At 41.2% G+C, this 20,318-nt stretch overlaps 2 protein-coding genes across 3 annotated transcripts in view; one reads left to right on the top strand and one right to left on the bottom strand.

Annotated features, from left to right (window-relative positions):
- PLPPR5 (phospholipid phosphatase related 5) overlaps positions 1 to 20,318 on the bottom strand; it is a 232,395-nt gene that overhangs the window by 93,497 nt on the left and 118,580 nt on the right. The window lies entirely within an intron of this gene.
- The window catches only part of PLPPR4 (phospholipid phosphatase related 4), a 32,929-nt gene continuing 25,514 nt past the window's right edge, over positions 12,904 to 20,318 (top strand). Inside the window, exon 1 of the mRNA XM_055815092.1 lies at positions 12,904 to 13,115. Coding sequence (XP_055671067.1) covers positions 13,038 to 13,115 — 78 coding nt within the window. The 5' untranslated portion in view covers positions 12,904 to 13,037. The remainder of the gene's footprint in view (positions 13,116 to 20,318) is intronic.

The following is a 20,318-nucleotide window of genomic DNA, read 5'->3' as shown; positions in this document are numbered from 1 at the left end:
AAGGTCTGTCTGTCCATGGAAGCCATTTTCTTCCATATTGTTCAAAAGGAGCTTCTCCCCTTTTGTATATCTCACCACCTAATTCATAAAGCTGGAACTCCCTGGGAATGGCAGCTGAAATTTGCTAGGCTACATAGCATCTCGCTTCTCAACTCAATTCAGGTGAACTTTCCTAAGTATCTGTTCTACTTACACTGCTAATGCCACATGTATGCTGATACAAGTATCCATCAAAATTGTTGCCTCCATTTTACTGACATGAAATGAAGTAATGGATAAATTTCCTGGAAATAAAGAATTCTTACAGTTTTAAAGGGACATCATTTACTTGGAGGAATTGAATTTCTTTTAGAAAATACTGCAGGACAAAATTTTTGTAACTGAAAGCATTCAGAAAAGCAACATCTCTGTTACACATCTGTTTCCTGATGTCCTGAAGGACTTTCAGCACTTTTCATCTTGTTGGTTTTAGTGCCACACTGCAGAACATTCCTGTACGTAGACATTGCTCGTTTGTCACTTGATTGTGTACGTCTATGTTCAATTTAATTTCCATTCTAGATATAGAGTTTGGTAAGGAATAGAAATAAGGCTTCCTGCTTTCTTACCTGTTCCTGTGTGGGTACAATTATACCAAGGCTGACTGGAGAGCCTCTGCTGAGCCACTTTCATATGTCCAAGTCACAAAAGCTTTTTTCTCAGATTTTGAGTTTGTAGAGACATCTTGAGCTATTCTACCAGGTGAAGAAACAGTAATTCTATGTGATTTAATTTAGCATTAAGCTTTTCTGTAATCATTAGACCACAGAGAACTTGGAAAAATTGATTTATTCAGAAATGCTGGGGCAGCTATGAAACAAACAAAGTATAAGTTTCAATTTGATCTGAATGACTGTGGTGGGTTGACCTTGGCTGGATGCCAGGTGCCCTCCAAGCCGCTCTATTGCTCCCCTTCTCAGCAGGACCGGAGGGGGGGAAGAAAAAAAAAGCTTGTGGGTCAAGTTAAAGACAGTTTAATGAAGCAATAGCAAAAGTTGCATGTGCAGAAGCAAAGGAAAACAATAGATTTTATTCTCTACTTCCCATCACCAGGCAATGTTTGGCTGCTTCCCAGAAAGCAGGGCTTCAGTACGCGTAGCAATTGCTCTGGAAGACAAACATCATCAATAACGAATGCCCCCCTCTCTTCCTCCTTTCTCTTAGCTTTTATAGCTAAGCAGATGTCATATGATATGGAATATCCCTTTGGTCACTTTGGGTCAGCTGTCCTGGCTATGTCCCCTGCCGAGATCTGGCCCACCACCAGACTACTGGTGGTGTAGGGCAGGGAAGGTCGGAGAGACAGCTTCGATGCTGTGCAAGCCCTGCTCAGCAGTAGCCAAAACACTGGTGTGTTATCACTGCCTTTCTAGGCACCAATACAGGCACAGCACTATGAGCACTGCTTTGGGGCTCAGCCAGACCCAATACAATGACTAAGTCATTGAAGAATTTATGTACAAAACATCAAAAAAGGGTTATAATACACATGGATTGGGATCTTGGAAAAATACGGAAAACATCACATTTCATATTACTGAATTATTGACTTACAAATCAATTTTTTTGCAGAATTATTAAAGTTATCAAAGTTGAATTATTTAAAACGATTGAGGGACTTGTGTTTGCCTGGGAAACACTATCTAGATTTCTAAGTTCAGAGCAGGAATCCTGTTTTCATCTTTGTACTCATAGATCCTTGTTTCAATTAAAAAAAAATAGAAGTCCTGCGAGCAAATCCATGTATCTAGTCAGGCTACAGGCAGAAGCCAACATGCAGCATTTAAACTGCACAAAAAATAAATGAATGGGGGTTTGTATTACATGCTTGCACATAATTATGTGAAACTATGCATGCACCACACTGCAAGGAGGCAAGTGAGCCAGTAGATGCCTTATAATGCATTTTATTACGCACTGGGCAAATTTTATTCTCTTACAGCTCAAATACGAGTGGGTTTTTTGACCCGTGGGGTTTTCCATGCAAATACATAAATAGTAAATCTTCTGTCAGTATGTATCTGTAACTCTGTCTCCAATTGTATAGTATTGGCTTTCCATACAAATTAAATTGTTTATTTTCATTCCAGAAAGAATAGATCATAACATTCTGTCCTCAACCCTTCCACCTGGGCTAAGTTTACAACTCCATGAAATGATGCTGACCTCATGTAATCAATGCACATATTATACTCAGTATATACACCTACAAAATCAAAGATAAAGACTAATTCCTCTCAAGTTACATGAGTAAAGCTTTTGTCCCTTATTTGGGGCTTTCTTACAGTTCTCTGACTACACAGAAGCCATAAAGATGTCAGGTCTCCCTTTGGAGATGTGCCAGTAGGCAAAGAGACACACTGCAGAGATATAAGGCCAGCAGAACTCTCCACCAGCCAGTCCACAAGGCAGAGGCCTGCAGAAGCTATGGTTACTAGAGCGCTTCAAGTATTTGGCATTCCTGAATGCTTCGACAGGACACTGTGGCAGGCAACAAAGTTAAGGCACAGTTGAGCTACTTCAGTTTATCTTAGAGCCCTAATTTCCCTAGATTTTATATGTAGCCATTTTCTTTCTAGACTGTCAAATTCAGGAACAACCACCCAGCGAAAGCCAGGTGCTAAATGGAAGAACATAAAACTAAAAGCATTCATTAAGTCATCAGATATGTCTAATTCCCTGTTCTTTCCCATTTCTTTTTATCCTACCATTGGCATTTACTGGAGCAGCTACACAGAACAAGAACTTAGTGCCACACCATAGTGAGCTGCACACAGCTCAAGCAGATACACAGCCTCCACTTCTGCTTGCCCTATGACAAAATCATCTTACATTCTCCACACGTTCTGCAAACATAACAAGCTGTTGCAGGACAGTTATCTGGGGACTGAATCTGGGACCATCAGCAATAACTGCCTACTCCCAAATGCTATCTGAAAAATCTGCAGATTTTTGTCGGTATGTACCAGAAGACAGACTGAATTTAGATGCAGAGTTGACAACTTGGAAAGTATATATCCTAATATGCATATGCTCCCAAGCACATGTAGAAACATCTATTTATTAAAGCAGTCCACTTTAAGGAATTAATTATAAGTAACTGACTTTTTCTTTAAAAAAAACAAACACAAGTTACTGAATGAGTACAAACATAGAAAATACCACCCATTTAACTCTCAAGCACATATTGTACAGGCACACCTATAAGCAGAATATGGCCCACATCACTCAAGTTACAGAGAAGCACCTCCATTTTTTTTTGCAGTTTACACCTAATATTTACAATCCTTAAAACTCAGTGAAAAGTCATAATGGCTTGAATATGTTTAAGATATTCCAGTCAGGGGAAATGAAGAATTGCACCAAGACAAAACACTCCCTTACATGATGGATATCTTCTCATTATTACTGTTGCCATTACTTATGATAATTTTCCTTCAGTTATTAAGCTAACTCATTTGGTCTGTGTTTTATTATTCTTTGCCCTTAGTTTTTGGCAAAGGAAGAAATGGAAGTTTGGTCCAGTGGTTTAAGGCACTGGCAAGACTCAGAAGATACTAATTCAGCTCTCAGCTTCCCTTTAGGCAAACTACCATAGCACAGCTTACCAAATTCGATTGTGTAACTATGCTGAGAAAAGTGTGACTTTTTTATTTCAGGAGCCTTCAAGATAGCTGTATTTTATACTGCAACAAAGTAAGTCTTAAAAGTCTTATAACTAGGATAATGTATTTCTATTTTCCAAGTGAAAAGCCATAAGGAAGATATATTTGTCAATATCACTGAATCTATATTGAGCTCTTGCTAGTCTAACTGTGCCAGGTATGTCTAATCAAAGAGGTATTACAGCAAAGCTAAGGTCTTGTTAAGGTCTTAGTCTTTCATATTTAATTTCCTCAGTTACAAAATAGGAATACCTTTAGGATAAACATCTTAAATTATGAGGTGCTCATTTACTGTGATAAGCTAAATCAGTATTTTAGATGAATAATCATAACCACCCCAATACCAAACATGAAATATCAGAGTTCTCTGCTTACCCAGATTGAAAGCAAGCCCAGTGTACTTGTCACTAAAGTCTTTCACCTCCATTTGACTTTATATACAAGAGTAATCAGTATATTGCAGAGAATTTCAACCCTGTGCCATTGTAAACTACACGGTATTTCCACTGAAGGCAAATTTTAGGTAAGAATAAACAAACTATGAGTGTTATGAGCTCATGTGCTTCTCTGCAGAAGCATAAAGGACATTTTGATTCACTTTAAGGAAATCTCAAAACCAAATTCATGAAGCTAAATTACTTCCTCTAGAACCTGGTGACTGTTAACAATGTCATATTATTGCCATATAACAATGTCAACATAGATGTTGTTGAGAAGAACTGGTTCAGAATTATTGCAACTGAATATTGCATAATTTTGAATGCCTATCAGCCACTCCACTTTGTGTCCTCTACATAAGCAAAGTACTAAATTTTTATTCTAATATTATTGAAACTCATTCTTAACTGCCCAGTGGTATTTTGCTGGCTATATGCAGCTCCCTTTTTATGTAAGGCCTCACTAGCTGCTTTTTCCTGAAATATTTGAAATAATAGAGTAATAAATAAAAGGAGAAAAAACCTTCAGTTATTCCAGAAACCAAAATATCAGCAATTAATGATAATACAGGCAATTGTAACTACTTCTTGAAAAGCATCCCTTTCAGTTTCAAATGCAGGAGCAGCTTATTAGAAAAAAATTAAAGTGGCAGAAAATATGGGTTTACAGTATTTTCAACAAGTACCAGGGTGTAACACCTCTGTTCAGGATTTGCACTCTGAACTTCAGCAGTATACTTCTGTCAGGCAGAATTCCAGAAGTTTCTACAAACAATGAACTTGTCACATAGAAACAAGTCATTTGATATACAATAAAGATAATATTTAACTGGCTGCATAGGCACTTATTCATTGGGAATGTATAGAAACCAAAGTGCATCCAATTAACTGTGTGCACAACTATGGTCCAGAAGATTACACCTAACATGCACGGGAAGTATTACTGATCTTCATGTGTGTGGCAAATCCACACCCCTGGGAATCACTGCAGCTACTGAACATGTGCAGACAGATGATAAAATATGTGTACAGTAGATTCCATCATATGACAAGAGAAAGATTGCAGTTTGCAACTTTTCATGTCACTGGAGGAAGACCAAGCACTATAGCTTTTAATTATTTGGAGAGCTAAATAGCCACTTCTGCCACTGTCATTTTATGTTCTGTGCTAGAAACTAACCAGAGCATCAGAGCATGTCTAAGAAGCATGCCTATTTGGCATACCTCTGCTATGCAGGCACTATTGCTAGACATAATTTTTTAACATCAAGTGCTAAACCCTCAGTTATTTTTATTAATGACTGCACAGTTATATCTTTACCTATATGAAGGAATAATTACTCAGTTACTGTTCCCTTGCTAAGGTTGTCTGTTTGAATCTACACTCCCCCTGTTAACAAAATTTTCCACATTGAATTTAGCAATGGTTGACTTGAACAGCTTTCTAAGCATGATCACAGAGGGGCTGAAAGCCACCTGACAGCGCTTCAGTCTCACATTACAGAATCAAGATACAAGGTGATTGTATAGCCTCTTTTATTTTTGCCCAAGTATTAATTTTACAAAGAGCATTCTCTCTGTGAATATTCAACTAGTTTTTACAAGTTCTTTCTACTCAACTTATTCATAGATTGGGTTTTTTTCACTTTTAGTTTAATAAAATGATAGACTGATTCTTGTGCCATGCTATTTCTGCATAACATTTATTGATAATGAGATTTTTTGCTGCCTGATGATGTAGAATATGTTCAAGGAAAATTTTATACAAATAATAAAATATGCATTCCATTGTTTTCCCTTTTCTGTTAGTTCAGTGATATAATGTTATAATGACAGATGGAACCAGAGTTCTGTGGTGCTATACAGTATAAATAGTTAATGACGATATATATTGAGCACTATGGTGGAACTGCAGTAATATTTAGCTGACATGATTTCATTCAATTGCCACATTGAATCTAAGCCTTAAGACCTCATAAGTACATAAAAACATTTTTATGTGCATATGTACACACAGGGCAGGTTCTTATGCCTCAGTTTAAAAAACTAATGGTGAAAATGAGTATTTAATGGTGAGGAACAGTAGTTTTCTCCAGTCCTGAGGCCACCTAATTTGTGTCCTTGACAACAAAAAAGCACTATGATTATATACTTCCAAATTAATGTTGGGCTTCAATATTGTTCAATATTGCAAAAATAAAATATTTTTATCTCTTGTGAATTTGGAACATCTAAGAACACTGAAAAATACATATTTTAGTATTGTAGACATTTTTCCTACCACCTCCTATGAATAAGCCACCATCTTGTGTTTTTACCATTCAATTGACAAATTTCCTTCTCAAAGCCATGCACACAGTCTTGTTCACAGAATCTGAAGCATACATTTTTCATTAATTTTGTGTCCATGCATATTAATTTAAGAAAAAAAAATGAGAAGGAGGTTATTTAGGTCAGAAAAACATGACAACAGAGTCTTGGAAATGGCAAAACTAAGTTCAGAAGCAAATATGTGCAGTGGTTAGAAAGGGATAGATTAATATCAACAGAATATTGTAGCAGTACTCCTCAAAATGTCAGACATGTATATCAGCCCTTTTCTGACATGGTATTTCATACAGATTGCAGGGCAAACAGGATTCCTGCTGGGACTTCTGTATTTGCATTTAGACAAATGGGTGCTACTTTAATTGCATGGCTGCAGTTTCTCACTCGACCTCTGCCTCAGCTCATGCACCAAATGGCTGATATTTAATTAGCTGGTGATAAGTAACTTGCCCAGATTCAAGCAAAATCTCTGTGACAGGTCACCACATAAAAACCCTGATTTGTGCCTTACTGATATTTACACAAAGTTACTTTAAAGAGCCATTGATATCCCAGCAACAGTCTGGGGTTTTCACATTCTGATGTTTTCATGCCTCCATGCCTGTAACTAATATCTGTATATGTAAATGTAAATGTAAATACATATATCCAGATGTATGCAGGTAACCAAGAATATGCAGTTAACACCATCAAAATAAAAACATATTTGTCGTAATACATAGCAAACATAAATGCAGTTTCACATATTCCACATCAGCCAGCCACAAGGCAGCTTCACTAAAAAGCCACATAACCGCTCAGCCTGGTGTTAAATCTGACTTAAGGAGAAGTAGTCCATACAAACCACAGTCCAGCCTTAAGCTTCCACAGCCACATAGCTTGCAACGCAAAACTTGCCTAACGCCAGAAGGCACAGGCATGTATATCTGCAAGATACTATGTAAATGTGTTTATAAGTAGTATGTAAAGCCATAGATTCAGAAGAATGATCCTAGCATGACTCATGCAAAACATTTTCTAGACCAAACACTGCAGTGTAAAAGGCAGCAGGAAAGCCAGGAATCATTCAGAGTCATCTGCTACTTTAAAGCTGTGACCTATATCTAGTAGCTACAGAAAAGACATTAGAAGACACAGTTTTACAGCAACAGGAGATTATTAGGCATAGTGGAGAAAAAATTGCTTGATGCAATTACAACTTCAAAGCAGAATTTAACTCTCCCATCTGCACTGTGGATCTCTATTGTATGTTTTGAACTTGTTCCACTATGAATCTCCTCCCAGTGCTGTCACATGCCATCTATCCAAGAGTGCTATGTGCAGCTCACATGGGAGCTACAGATGGGTCAGAAGAAAAATTTGCCCTAATGTGAAAAAGTAAGGAAAAAATAAACTTGTACTTGAGAAAAGCTAATGCAAATCTTAATAACTAAGGGGATGCCTTTGATATCATTCAACTATCCAATTTTGCTGTATACTATCATTTCTCCCTTTCATTACACTAGACAGGTTTATATGTAAGGTACCTTTTTAGGATGCTAGAAAAGATGTCCTTTTGTCTGACATGAACTTTGTCCTGGGAGCCACCATTTTCTTTTCTCCAGGTAACAGACTGTATTAAGTAGTCGCACCAAAGATTAGAAAGCCTGTTCATGAAATATTTGTAAAAATGTATCTGTCTTATGACAACAATAATCTTTTAAATACATGATTGTAAAACAAGCTATGCCCTCTTACTTGCTCAGGGCAGATTTTCTTATGGAATAACATGTGAATTCAATACAACAACAAATTCCCCCAACCAGACACTTTCCTGAGGGACTGGGGGGAAAAAGAATAATATATATACATACACACACACACTGCTGCACTTCTGAAAGCTGATATGGCAAGCAAAGCAGAACAAAAATCATCTGTCAGTTCCACACAGCATAGCCCAGATCCCATATGCCACTCTTTCTCCAGAAGAGGATTTCTGTTTTAATATGCTGAGTTCACATCATCTGTTCCAGGATCAGTGGGCAAAACAAAACAAAAAAATCCATCTATATAATAGGAAAGAGTTAACTGATCCATGCACACAGTCCCAGAAATTACCTTTGTGCAGGGAAATTGTGTGGACACCAGGAGAAAGCAGGTTTTCTTAGGCTACTAAGCAATGGTAACTGCTACTGCAGCAGCTGCTGCATCCTCTGGCCAAACTTCTGCTTGCTACAGCCCTCCAGAGCCATTGTCTGACCAGTGGATCTGCACAGCCACAGACCCAGCAGCTCTCAACCATTTCTAATTCTTTCCCAAATTATCTCATCCTGCTTTGGCAAGAGGGTTTATTCAGTCATATAGCACAGGTCCCTGCTTATGCAGTGTGCTTTCTGTTCCCATGGAAGCAGTGAAACCACAGCCATTGACTCTGTTCAGCACTTACCAAAACCTGGGAATAAAGGCAGATTTTGCTACAAAGGAGAGAGAGCACCTGGATAAGGAGATGACGACCTGCAGTCACGTTTTATACAGTGCAACTTTGCCAACACACTAGACTATGCTGGAAAATAATTTCAAATTATGTTTCTAATAACTGTGCCAGCTACTGTCTGCCTGACAAGTGCAAAAAAAAGGGGCTTTTTTTGCTAAACTAAAGAAGCTCCACTGATAATACTTCTTTAGCAGGGGCAAGGTTTTGTGTCGAACTGAGCTCTTAAAAATCAGCTTGGAATCACCAGGACCACCCACTGGATGGCTATGTTTTCTTTTTGTTGAAGGCAGAATGCATCTCATTTCTTAAATCTTATTCCAGATGAGTCAGAAGAGGCCTATACTCCAGATCTATGAACTTTATTTTTTAGTCCCCCAAGTTCTTTAAATTTTTCCATGAACTCCATTGTTTTTGCTGAAGTAAAGCATAAACAAACAGTTCTATGCTTTATGCTGACACATTCCTATGACACTTCCCTGTTACAGAGATTGCTTCAAGGTAGGAAAAAAAAAGCTGCCAGCATTAGTGCAGGTCTTGTACACATGACCATCCTGCACATAGATAATAGGCATTTTTAAGTGAGGCATCACCACACTTCCCTGTAAGACTATCTTGATTGAAATGGACAGGAGGTGTTTTGCGAATTTTTTACCACCAATGCATTTTCCTTCGTGAGATCATATAGATGATAATCATTGTGGTGAGTTGACCTTGGCTGGATGCCAGGTGTCCACCAAAGTTGCTCCATCACTCCCTTCCTCAGCTGGACAGGGGAGAGAAAATATAAGAAAAGGCTCCCGGGTCAAGATGAGGACAGGGAGTTCACTCCACCAATTACTGTCATGGGCAAAATAGACTACTCAACTTGGGGAAATCAGTTTAATTTGTTACCAGTCAAATAGAGTAGGACAATGAGAAATAAAACCAAATTTTCAACTAACTTCCCACCACCACTCTCTCCTTCCTAGGCTTAACTTTACTCCCAAACACTCTACTTCCTCCCCCAAGGGCACAGAGGGACAGAGATTGTGGATTGCAGTCAGTTCATCACACATTGCTGCCTCTCTTTCCTCCTCAGAGGAGTAGGACTCACACTCTGCCCCTGCTCACACTGCTCCAGTATGGGGTCCCACACATGGAAGAAAGTCCTCCATGAAATTCTCCAATGTGAGTCTTTCTCACAGGCTACAGTTCTTCACAAACTGCTCCAGCATGGGTCCCTTCCACAGGGTTCAATCCTTCAGAAACAGACTGCCCCTGCATGAGTCCCCTACAAGGCCGCAAGCCCTGCCAGAAAACCTGCTCCAGCTTGGTCTCCTCTTTCCATGGGTCTACTGGTACTGTCAGGATCCTGCTCCAGTGTGGGCTTCCCACAAGGTCACAGCCTCCTTTGGGCATCTGTCTGCTTCAGTGTGGGGTCCTACACAAGCTGAAGGTGGATACCTGCTCTACTGTTAACCTCCACAGGCTGCAGGGGCACAGCGGGCCTCACCATGTTCTTCACCACGGGCTGCAGGGGAATCTCTGCTCCAGCACCTGGAGCACCTCCTCACCCTCCTGCTTCACTGACCTTGGTGTCTGCAGAGTTGCTTCTCTCACATATTCGCGCTCCTCTATCTGGCTGAAGTTGCCAGGTGTCCCCCCTCAAATATCTTATCACAGAGGCACTACCACCCTCATTGATGGGCTCGGCTTTGGCCAGCAGCGGGTCCATCTTAGAGCCGTCTGGCATTGACTCTATGGGACACAGGGGAAGCTTCTAGCGGCTTCTCATAGAAGCCACCCCTGTAGCCCCCCCCCCCCCCCAAAACCTTGCCATGCAAACCCAATACACACCTTTACACAAAATCCGTTTCACACTGGTATATCAACATTAGGGATATTTAATAGGGCTATAAATGTATGCTATACCCATTTGAAGGCTGCTTATACTTCTAGAGCAATCCAATGAGATTTTATGTAAATGTAAAACAATCCCATAATTTCTAATAACTAACTGTCAAAAGAGGTGAATACAACAGCACTGGGGGGGGACTTATGTGTTACCAGGTGTTAATATATATATATGAATCCTTTAGTCCAAAAGCCATATCATTACACTCAGGAGGGGATTTTTCTCTTTTTCCATCAATATTCACGTGCTTGAAAGAGGACACACAGGAACCTTAAGAGAGCCTTGAGAAGAAGAGAAGAAATATTCTTACTCCCTTATGTTAGTTCAGGACATAAGGGCCAAATGACTGCAACCCTCTCTGGACACTGCAAGATGAAGAGAGATACAGAGCCTCGACACAGAGTCTGCCAGGTGCTACCCTCTGAGTCTCAGGCAGGGTAAGCTGGAAGCTAGGAGCACATCACTGGCAGCACAGCAAGGGTAAAATGATGAAGTGACACCTTCACTGTACCTTGGTTACCTACTCCTGAGAAAGTGCTTGCTATAGTTGAGTCTCAACAGAGAACAAATGAAAGTCCAGAGAGAAGGTTGGGAAATGCAGCCCAGCCATGTCCCTACTTGCCCATCAGTATCACCTTTAGACTAATGCAAGGCAGACCTACCACACCCTGGGACCCAGCCACTGATGATCCTTTTCCTCCTCAATTTGATTAGATAAAGGGCAGGAGTTCTGGTCAAGGTCTGTCACTGGCAAAAAAGTAATTGCTTCACTCCCAGAAATACTCGTGGCCACCTCTGCTGCCTGGAGCCCCCCAACCTCCCTTTTACAGGGGTACTAATGAGTTCCCCATTCCCCTGAGTGAGCAGAAACCCTGGAAATCTTTCTTAACAGGGTTAGGTGAAGACTATGTGTTGGTGTGGCAACACTTGCAACCTGTTGCAGCTCTGGAAAGTCTTTTTCAATAATTTGGAGTCAGACTACTGATTTGCCTTCCACAGAGTATGATTTTGCTTTTACCCTCTTATGAAACTTCTTTCCCTGCCTGCTCAGTGCAGAGCACAGAGTGGCACGTCCTCTACGAGTAAATGAAAGGAGAACAGCTAGTCAACAAAAGGGGCTGATGAGAATCTTCACCTTCATTGCCATAGGACCCTGGCTACAGCAGCCAAATTACTAGCGACCATCTGAACAAGAACAGCACATTATTTCCCATTTTCCTCCCCAAAAGGAGGGACAGAAAATAAACAATGACTCTTTGAGTCACACTCTGCTCCTTGAACATTAAAGCTAAACACCGCAATGCAAGAATAATCTTACAGGCACAGGACAACCTTTGCAGACATCATTAATGTGCTACAAAAGAATGAAAATACTATCCCATACAGAGAACTTCTGCAGGACTTATCCAGGGTACCTGTCATTGACATCAACAGGAGCTTGCCTGAGAAAAGGCTGCTAACTGATCCATAAATAGAATCTCAAAGTAACACATTTCACCATGGAAACAACTGTTCAGGTTAATTCTGTTCCCTTTAAGATTGTAGCAGGACCTGCACCAGATACCTCACAAACTGGAGAAATCATGCCTTATTATTGCACACGGGGTTGAAAAGCTCAGTTTTGCTCAGTCCCAGCCACACGCCCTCTGACTAGTGTGGAGGCTGGGGTGAGCTGTCCTTAGCAATTTCATCTCCAAAAGAGTACACCTGCAAGAAAACATGGGCCATACAGGAATGCTGCTCCCTAGGGCCATTCTACTTCCCTGTTTCGGAGAACGATTTCCCAGAAACACGACAAAAGCCCCCAGCTCCCCATGGCGCATCTTGTACGCCCTCGCGCCTGCAGGGACCCTGTTCAGGTGGCTCGGGCCCGTAGGGGTACATCCTCAGCCGGCTTGCAGCAGCCACGGCTTCCCTCGGGCAGAGCGCGCCGCCCCGGGGCTCCCCCTCGTCCCCGGTTGCACCGACCGTCCGCGAAGCCCCGGCGCGAAGGAGTTAAGGCGGCCGGGACCCCCGCCGCCCGCACCGCCGGGGCCGGGCGCCTTCCCCCCGCCGCCGAGCGGCTCCTGACGTCAGCCGCGCACGGCGCAGGGACGCGCTAGCGGGCGGCGCGGGGCTTGGCGCGGCGGCGGAGGAGAGCCGCGGCGGGCGGCTGCGACGGCCGGGGGAGCGCGGGGCCGCCGCCCGCAGCCCCCGCCAGCATGTCCGCCAAGGAGCGGCAGAAGGGCAAAGTGACCAAGGACAGCGTCACCCTCCTGCCCTGCTTCTACTTCGTGGAGGTGAGTGGCCGCCCCGGCGAGCGGGGCCCTGGGGAGCGGGCGCGGGGGCGGCGGGGCGGGCGCGGGGAGCGGCGCCCCTCGGAGCCTTGCCGCGGGGAGCGCCGCCGTCCCCGCGCAGGGGGAGCTCGCCTCGGCGCTGGTGCCGCACTGCCTGATGCAGAATCCCTACGTGATGCTCTCTGCCTCACCGCAGTCGGCATCGAAGCCCCCGTAAGGCGCAGGCACAAGTTAACCTCTTTGCAGTCTTTGCAAGCGGGAATTATTTCTAAGAATCGCTCAGAAAATGAAAGGGTTGCTCAACTAAATCCTGCGGTGTGCACAGGAACCTCTCGGGAGGAAGACATGTTTCAAGGAGGGCTGGCTTCTAGGCAAACGCCGCTCGCACTGCTTTGGTGGAATAAAAATCACCTTTGTAAGGAAATGCTTAGGAAAATATAAATATTCTCAGAATGATAATCAGTGATATGTTTTTACTGACTCCTGGATTATGTGCTTCTTCTAAGAGAGCTAAAAATGTCCATTTTGAAAATGGAATTGTGTTCTCTGGACATCTTAAAGAGCAAAACCTGCTATGGCTGCTGAGCTGGTAGCAGGTGGAGTTGCAGAGGCTCTAGCTGCTTGGTGTGTCACTTGGAGGCATTTAACCCCCCTGGAAAGTACAGTCGCTTACGTACCTCTATGAGAGCATGAGTAGGCACAGCTTAAGCTTAAGGAAATGGGTGTGATGTGACTTGGTTTAATGGCACAGCAGTAAGACGGAGGTAAAAATGTTTTACGGATTGAACAAAGTGTTTCAGGTGACCCCACTCACAGGGGAAGTGACAGGCATTTTGAGGCACCATGTAACTTACCCCAGAGAGAGACTGAAAATAACATGAAGAACTTAATGGTAAAATATGGTGTGAGTTAATTATAACCAGTATGCTAAATAAAAGCATAAAAATACATACAATACTCAATGTATAAAGTATTAAAATATAAACATTTTGTAAAACAGAAACCAAAAATTATTTTCTTTCAGGTGCACTTGAAGGGCTGTGGAGGTTCTCTAGGAGGCAGAAGGAGTTGGGCTGAGAAGGGATTTTAGGTAACTGTGGAGTGGGTCTGTCCCCTGCACTCCCTAAGCACCTGGACATGGTCAGGAGCTAACCCAAAGCAAACTGCACCAACTGGAAAGCTTTGCAGAGGCTGGTTATATGGAAGCATCAGACACATCCTATCAATGTATTCAGGCCTGCTCAAGAAAAGCCCTTTGATGGAAGGCACTGGCTGAGCCATATATCTTACATTAGCTTTGCCCATGAGGGAGAGGTCGAGCTTGGAGAAGCCCTTAAACAACGGTAGAGGCTTCCTCACTTTCTGTTCTATCTTTGTTGCTTTGGGAATCCAAACAGGAAGGGAGATTGCTGGACCTCAGCTTGGGCATAACTAATGCAGGGGACAAGGTGGAGATCCTGCAAGACACAAGAGCTATGCTGTTTGGTAGGCCGTGCTTTGGCCTGCAGCAAGATGGGATGAAGTAATGTGTGCCTGCTACTCAAAAGAGTGGCCTTCTATAATATTAATTGCATACTTGTAGCTCCCCTAGAAGCCCCCTGTAGCTGTTCCAAGGAATAAGGCAAAGGGTTCTGAGAGCAGTGAAGAACTTAGACTGAGCTCTGTGTACAGTTGCCACCTGAAGCAGGCGAGTTCTCCACTCTGTTGTGGACTCTTACAACCTTCAGCAAGTCATTTACAGCTAGATCTAAAAAGGGGTGAGATCTTTTCAGCACCCAGCTGTGCTGAGAGGATGTAAGAGTCCCTGTTTAACAGAATGGTCTCCAAATGAGCTTTCAGGCCTTCTATGTTATTCAGTCACAGGAGCAGAGTCTTGAGCCTGTGCAAGCCCTTTTACCCCAGGAGTGGGTTCCAATTATGGAACTGCATACTTACAGTCCCTCTTGAACTGATGATCATGTAGGTATTCAGTACAAGTAAAAGCAATATCAAAGAGAAAAAACTGACTGCAATACACCTGAGCCTAAACATTGATTAGGAAGCTCTTCACCGATTTATCAGCCATCTTCCATTACACAGAAGGAGGATTTGAAACCATTTCCCACATTTTAGTTGAGTATACAAATCACTTGAGTGAAGGGGTGACAACAATTCATATGATATTTAGAAAGAAACATTTAGCTTGTGTTACTTGTGTACACCCACCCTGCTTTTACCCACACTAATTCTAATCAGACTAATGAGAATGCCTTTCTAGAGCTTTGTATCACAGGCAGATGCCAGCACTTCAACAGCATGAGAAAAAGAACATGATGGCTTAGATTCTTCTGTTCTGATTGGCTGAAGGAGAACCAAAGATTGAGTTGTACCTCATAAAGTGGGATTTAATCAAAAGTAATTTAATTGCAATGAGAAGTTCACAAGTGTGAGGTAGAGAAGTCATCCATTATTGTTGACTGGCATTACTACATAATATGGATTTCCTTTGTAAGCAGGAGGTAAGCTCCTAATGTGATCCAATAGCCAACTACTTAAAAACAAAACTCACTCAATTTAATTAAGGCTCTCTGAATTTTAAAGCTTTTACTTTTGTGAATGGTAGTTGAATGGATGATGGGAAACAGGCTTTCAACCTCTCCCATCTGAATACTGTCAATTTTTTAATGTATGTTTTTAGTTCTGCCACGCATTTGCTTTAATTTTCTCGGTCCCATTCATAGCAGACAGTCCCTCCCCACCCTGAATTGCAACAAAAAAAGCATGGCATGTTGAGTTTGTACCTTCAAACAAAAAAATTAGGGTTTGCTGTCATCCGCTTTGTATCACGACCTAGGTGGTCTAGGCCAAAGGGAAAGCAGATTGTTTAGAAAATACATTAGAAAAAAAGTGCTGTTTTTTCTCTCAAACACTAGACAAAAGGAAAGACATGGGAAAAAAAGTTGTTGGGTCAAGGAGGAAGTCAAAATTCCAAAGCAGTAGGAAAGGGATTTGTTTGTGTTATACAAATGAAATACATTACAGATATTTTTTCACTCTAACTGTATAATAACTAATAAAATTCAGGCAGAAGAACAAGTAAAGACAGATTCTCTGCTTCAGAAGGACTTTATCTTTAGAAATAGTAGCAAAAAAATACAATTCTGACACTGAGGGTTTTCTGCTATTAAGACCCTTAAGAATGTGTTACGAATGAGACCAACTCCTGCAAACAAATGTGTTTGGTGGCAGCAACTTTCAGGATTGGGTAAAATATGAGTATGTAGAATGTATGCAGGCCAACTGATGGTTATTTCAAAGGAAATACTCTGGGCCTGATTTTGGTTTCAGTCTAATTTAAGATTTCTGACAATATCCCTTGTACAGTCAATTTTTTTTTTCCTTATATTGCCTTCTAGACTCTTGTGTGTGATGCATGCATACGGATACAGGTAGATTCTTTTTTCTACATTTTCCTGAGCACAGTCAGGAATTAATCACACTGGAATTGTTTGGAAGCATTTCTTTGAGTACTGGAAGACCACTTATTTTTCTTATTTCCCCAAGGAGCTGGAATTCTCACCAGCAGAAAGCACAAAGATCTGTTATCATTGTAGGACTCCAGGCTGCAAAACACAGGAGGTCATCAGCTTCCACTGAAACAAGTGCATGCAGAGAACGTTCACTGTGTTTCAGCACCAGATGCTTTGTTTCCTTTTGTTTCTAACATACACCTACATAGCTAGGTTTGAACTGTCAAATGTTTGTACACATCATTTGGTAGCTCAGTGCCACTTTTCTGTCACATCTGGAATTTTTTTCAGCTATTCAGTCATGCATGACCCACCACATTTAAGTTATACACTTTGTGACCTGCTAGTCATGTATAGTTGTGACTGCAAGAGACATGAAAAGCCAAGGGAGTGTAGCAATTATGAGTAAGAGTAGCCGGAGAGTAGGCTATGGGGTTAAATCTTTCTTCCTAAGAACAGGATGTTTGGATCTAGTGTAAGAGTTAAACTATACTTCTGTGTCTCGGAGGCACAGTGTAGTCACAATTCTCTCTAGACAGGTTTTCTGTTATGCTTATATTAGCCTTGGGGAAGGGGGGGGGGGGACAGGCCCAGCAAAAAAAACCCCTGCTGTAGAAGATTAAATTATCCCCATACTGTGGAAGTAGTATAATACTTTCCAAATACATTGCTTTTTCTCTCAAAAGAGTCAACCATGTGTGAGGGGAGGGGAAGAAGGAGAAATACACAACAGTCTGCTCATTGAGCTGACCTTGTCATGTGGCTGACTCACAGGGGACAGATGTCAGATTTGTTTATAACGGTGCATTAGAGACTGGCATCCCCAAAATATTAAGGAGCTGAGGCCCGAGGAGGCTACTACGTATTCAAAGCAGCTGTATAATTCATTGCCCAGGTAATCAAAATTACATCCTCCACTTCTGTGCTTATAGAAGAACCATACTACTGGCTTTTAGCAAAAGATGACCAGAAAAAGGGAGTGAAAAGGAAAGTGTCAGGCCTGTGCCAAGGCTGTCCTGGGAGAAAAAATGCAAATGCCACATGTTGGATCTCCCTCTGTGTTTGGCTACTTGCTTGGCAAGTGTAGAGTTTGAGTAGTTCATAGTGAAAGGGCCTGCTCCCTTTTCAGTCCTGCACTATCCTCCTGACCTAATACCCCAGTAGTAAAAAGAGGCCTGAACTTGTTGGAAATTAGAGGAGATTCATTTTTCCAGATGATTAGCTCTTCCAAAAATGTATACCCCTCTCTCTGATTTTATTCTATAATTATTAAAAATCTGTTACTCAGCAGCCAAAATTAATAAAGAATAGCCTATTGTGGAATCTTAAGTACACAGAAGCTGAGCTATTAAAAACGTTGCATCTTGACTGATGATCATGTCACTGAAAAGTTCAGTTTGTAGGAAGGGAGTTCAGAAGTGGCAAAACAGCACAGGAGTAAGCCTCTGGAGAGGGGTTGGCACCCACTGAATAGTTTTTTTTTAAATGTATGGAAATCAGTGTGTTTTAGAGAGTAGAATAAATTGTAGTATTGCAGAGGGATTGGCAGCTTTGTCCCCAAGAGATGGAATTTCTGAGGAAACTTCCAGCTTAAGTTTGGTAACACTCTGACCCAAAAACAACCACCTTTTTTTGAAGTGTTGCAGTTCTTGATTTACCATAACTTTGCAGCAGTAGCATCAAAGAAGTTTCATTATTAACAGTACATGCAATATGCTAAATCTCATTGTCTGTAGTTATTCACTGATTATAACTAATAATCTATTTAATTAATCAATAATCATAATTAACATAACCATCAATTAGGTTTGAAGTCACACTGAAAAGAAATGCATTAATGGTATTTTTTGCATTGTAAAATTTCTAGGATTTGCTTTCTATTTAAACACTTAATTAAACAAATATTTTTAAAGTATTTTTAGATTTTTCCTACCTGGGAATATTTTTGTTCATCATTTTGTTTATTAAAAAAAAAAAAAAAAAAAGAAGCACTTTTAGGATGATCACGCATTCAGCATGACTGAGATTTCTGAAATAGGCATTTTATCACTGATGTATCAGCTCTATTTTTGGTCTTACACATACTGAGAGGCTTTCTATTAAGATTTGGCAAAAGATCAAGGGGTCTGAGAAGTTGCATGAAAATATTTATTGTATTTCTAATGCCGGACTCTAACTGGCCTTCACTGAACAATTAAATGCTAAAATCAATGCTGGAATTAGGGATAACTTGATTTTCCAAAATTGTAATGATAATAGATTTCAATCACATCTGGCATTTGAAATCAAACTGAGTTGAAATTAAACCCAACAGCGTTATATCTGGAAGAAAGACCATCATATCATGTCTCTGCAATTAGTTTCCACAAAACTTGGACAATGATGAGGTAAAAATCCTTTAGAGAATAGACCAGTTCCTTAGGGCCACATGAAACGTATCCAAAAAAGGGACAAGCAGCAGCAGAAACTCAAGTTCAGAGAGAAAAGCAAAAAGCCTTTATACAGTTGCAAATCTTAGACTTCTGAAAAGCCTGAATGCCTTCTCTTATAAGCCTGAGGCATTTACAAATTAAGTTTAGAACATAAAAAAAAATCTACAAACCTGACTTTTAGGTCATGCAAGTCCCCTACTCTATAGCCATCCTGTACTTAGTCTCTCAAAAGTCCTCATGACAGCCTAGTTCGCAATGCATTTGAGCTTGTGCTTGGTCTTAATCCCAGTCCTGCATAGCAGTCTCATTGAGGGTGAAGGTACAGCACTGGTGTAGCTAAGCAGGAGCCATGGTTTCTCAAAACCAACAGAAAATGGCAGAATTTGAGCAGATACTATTTCTTCTTCCTGACCCGTTTCTGGAAGGTATTCAATCATAGCAATTTCCTGCCAGGATAAGAGAGACCTATCCTCCTTCCGTTCTCTCCTGTCTTTCGTGAATCTCACAGCAAAGTACAACAGGACAATAGCCAGGGTGGTTGAAAGCTGCAATTGCTGTTAGTAGTTGGCTAAGAATAGGAATACCTTGTCTCCTCCAACCCACCACAGTCCTCTTTTTTGTCTCATCCATCTGTTGTGCCTTGTCATTTAGACCATGAATTCTTTGGCACAAGGGCTGACATTTATGATACATTTTAATAGAAACTTCCACAATGCCTTGCAGTATGAACACATAATTATTAAATAGACCATCCTTCTCCCAAGTACGTGGCTGGTATGTTTTCAATGAGGAGGAACCAGTGGCATTCACTAGGTATCTCTTTGAGGCAATCTGTTTATTTACCTGTTTGCTTACAAAGATTTCTTTGTCATTCTGATTCCCAGAAAACAATAGAAACACCAGCAAGCAGCTCCCATGCTCAGGAACTTCTTTCTTGCTGTGGCAGGGTTGCAGAACAACCTAAGGATCTAAGAATTTCCTGGCCATCCAAGTGTAAAAATTATTTACAAAATATAAAAGATTCCAATAGTGCATCAGGTATTCCTTAACTCTTTTTGGCAGGTGGGCTAGTCATATTGTCTTTATTCTGCATCTGGCTAATCAAGTCTTGACTTTCTCTGAATGCTACATACATACTGCCCCTCTCTTTTCTGCCTATCTTTTATTACAGGCAGGTAAAAATAATCAATTCCACAGCCTTTGTATTTGCATCCAGTCTCAAGGAAAGTCACTCAAATTATTCTGGCCAGCACACTGAGCAGTAA

This window comes from Falco peregrinus, chromosome 10 (assembly GCF_023634155.1).
Source record: "Falco peregrinus isolate bFalPer1 chromosome 10, bFalPer1.pri, whole genome shotgun sequence".
NCBI classification, from domain to species: domain Eukaryota; kingdom Metazoa; phylum Chordata; class Aves; order Falconiformes; family Falconidae; genus Falco; species Falco peregrinus.
The sequence above is the reverse complement of the archived record's forward strand: the minus strand, read 5'-3'. Positions and strand labels throughout refer to the sequence as shown.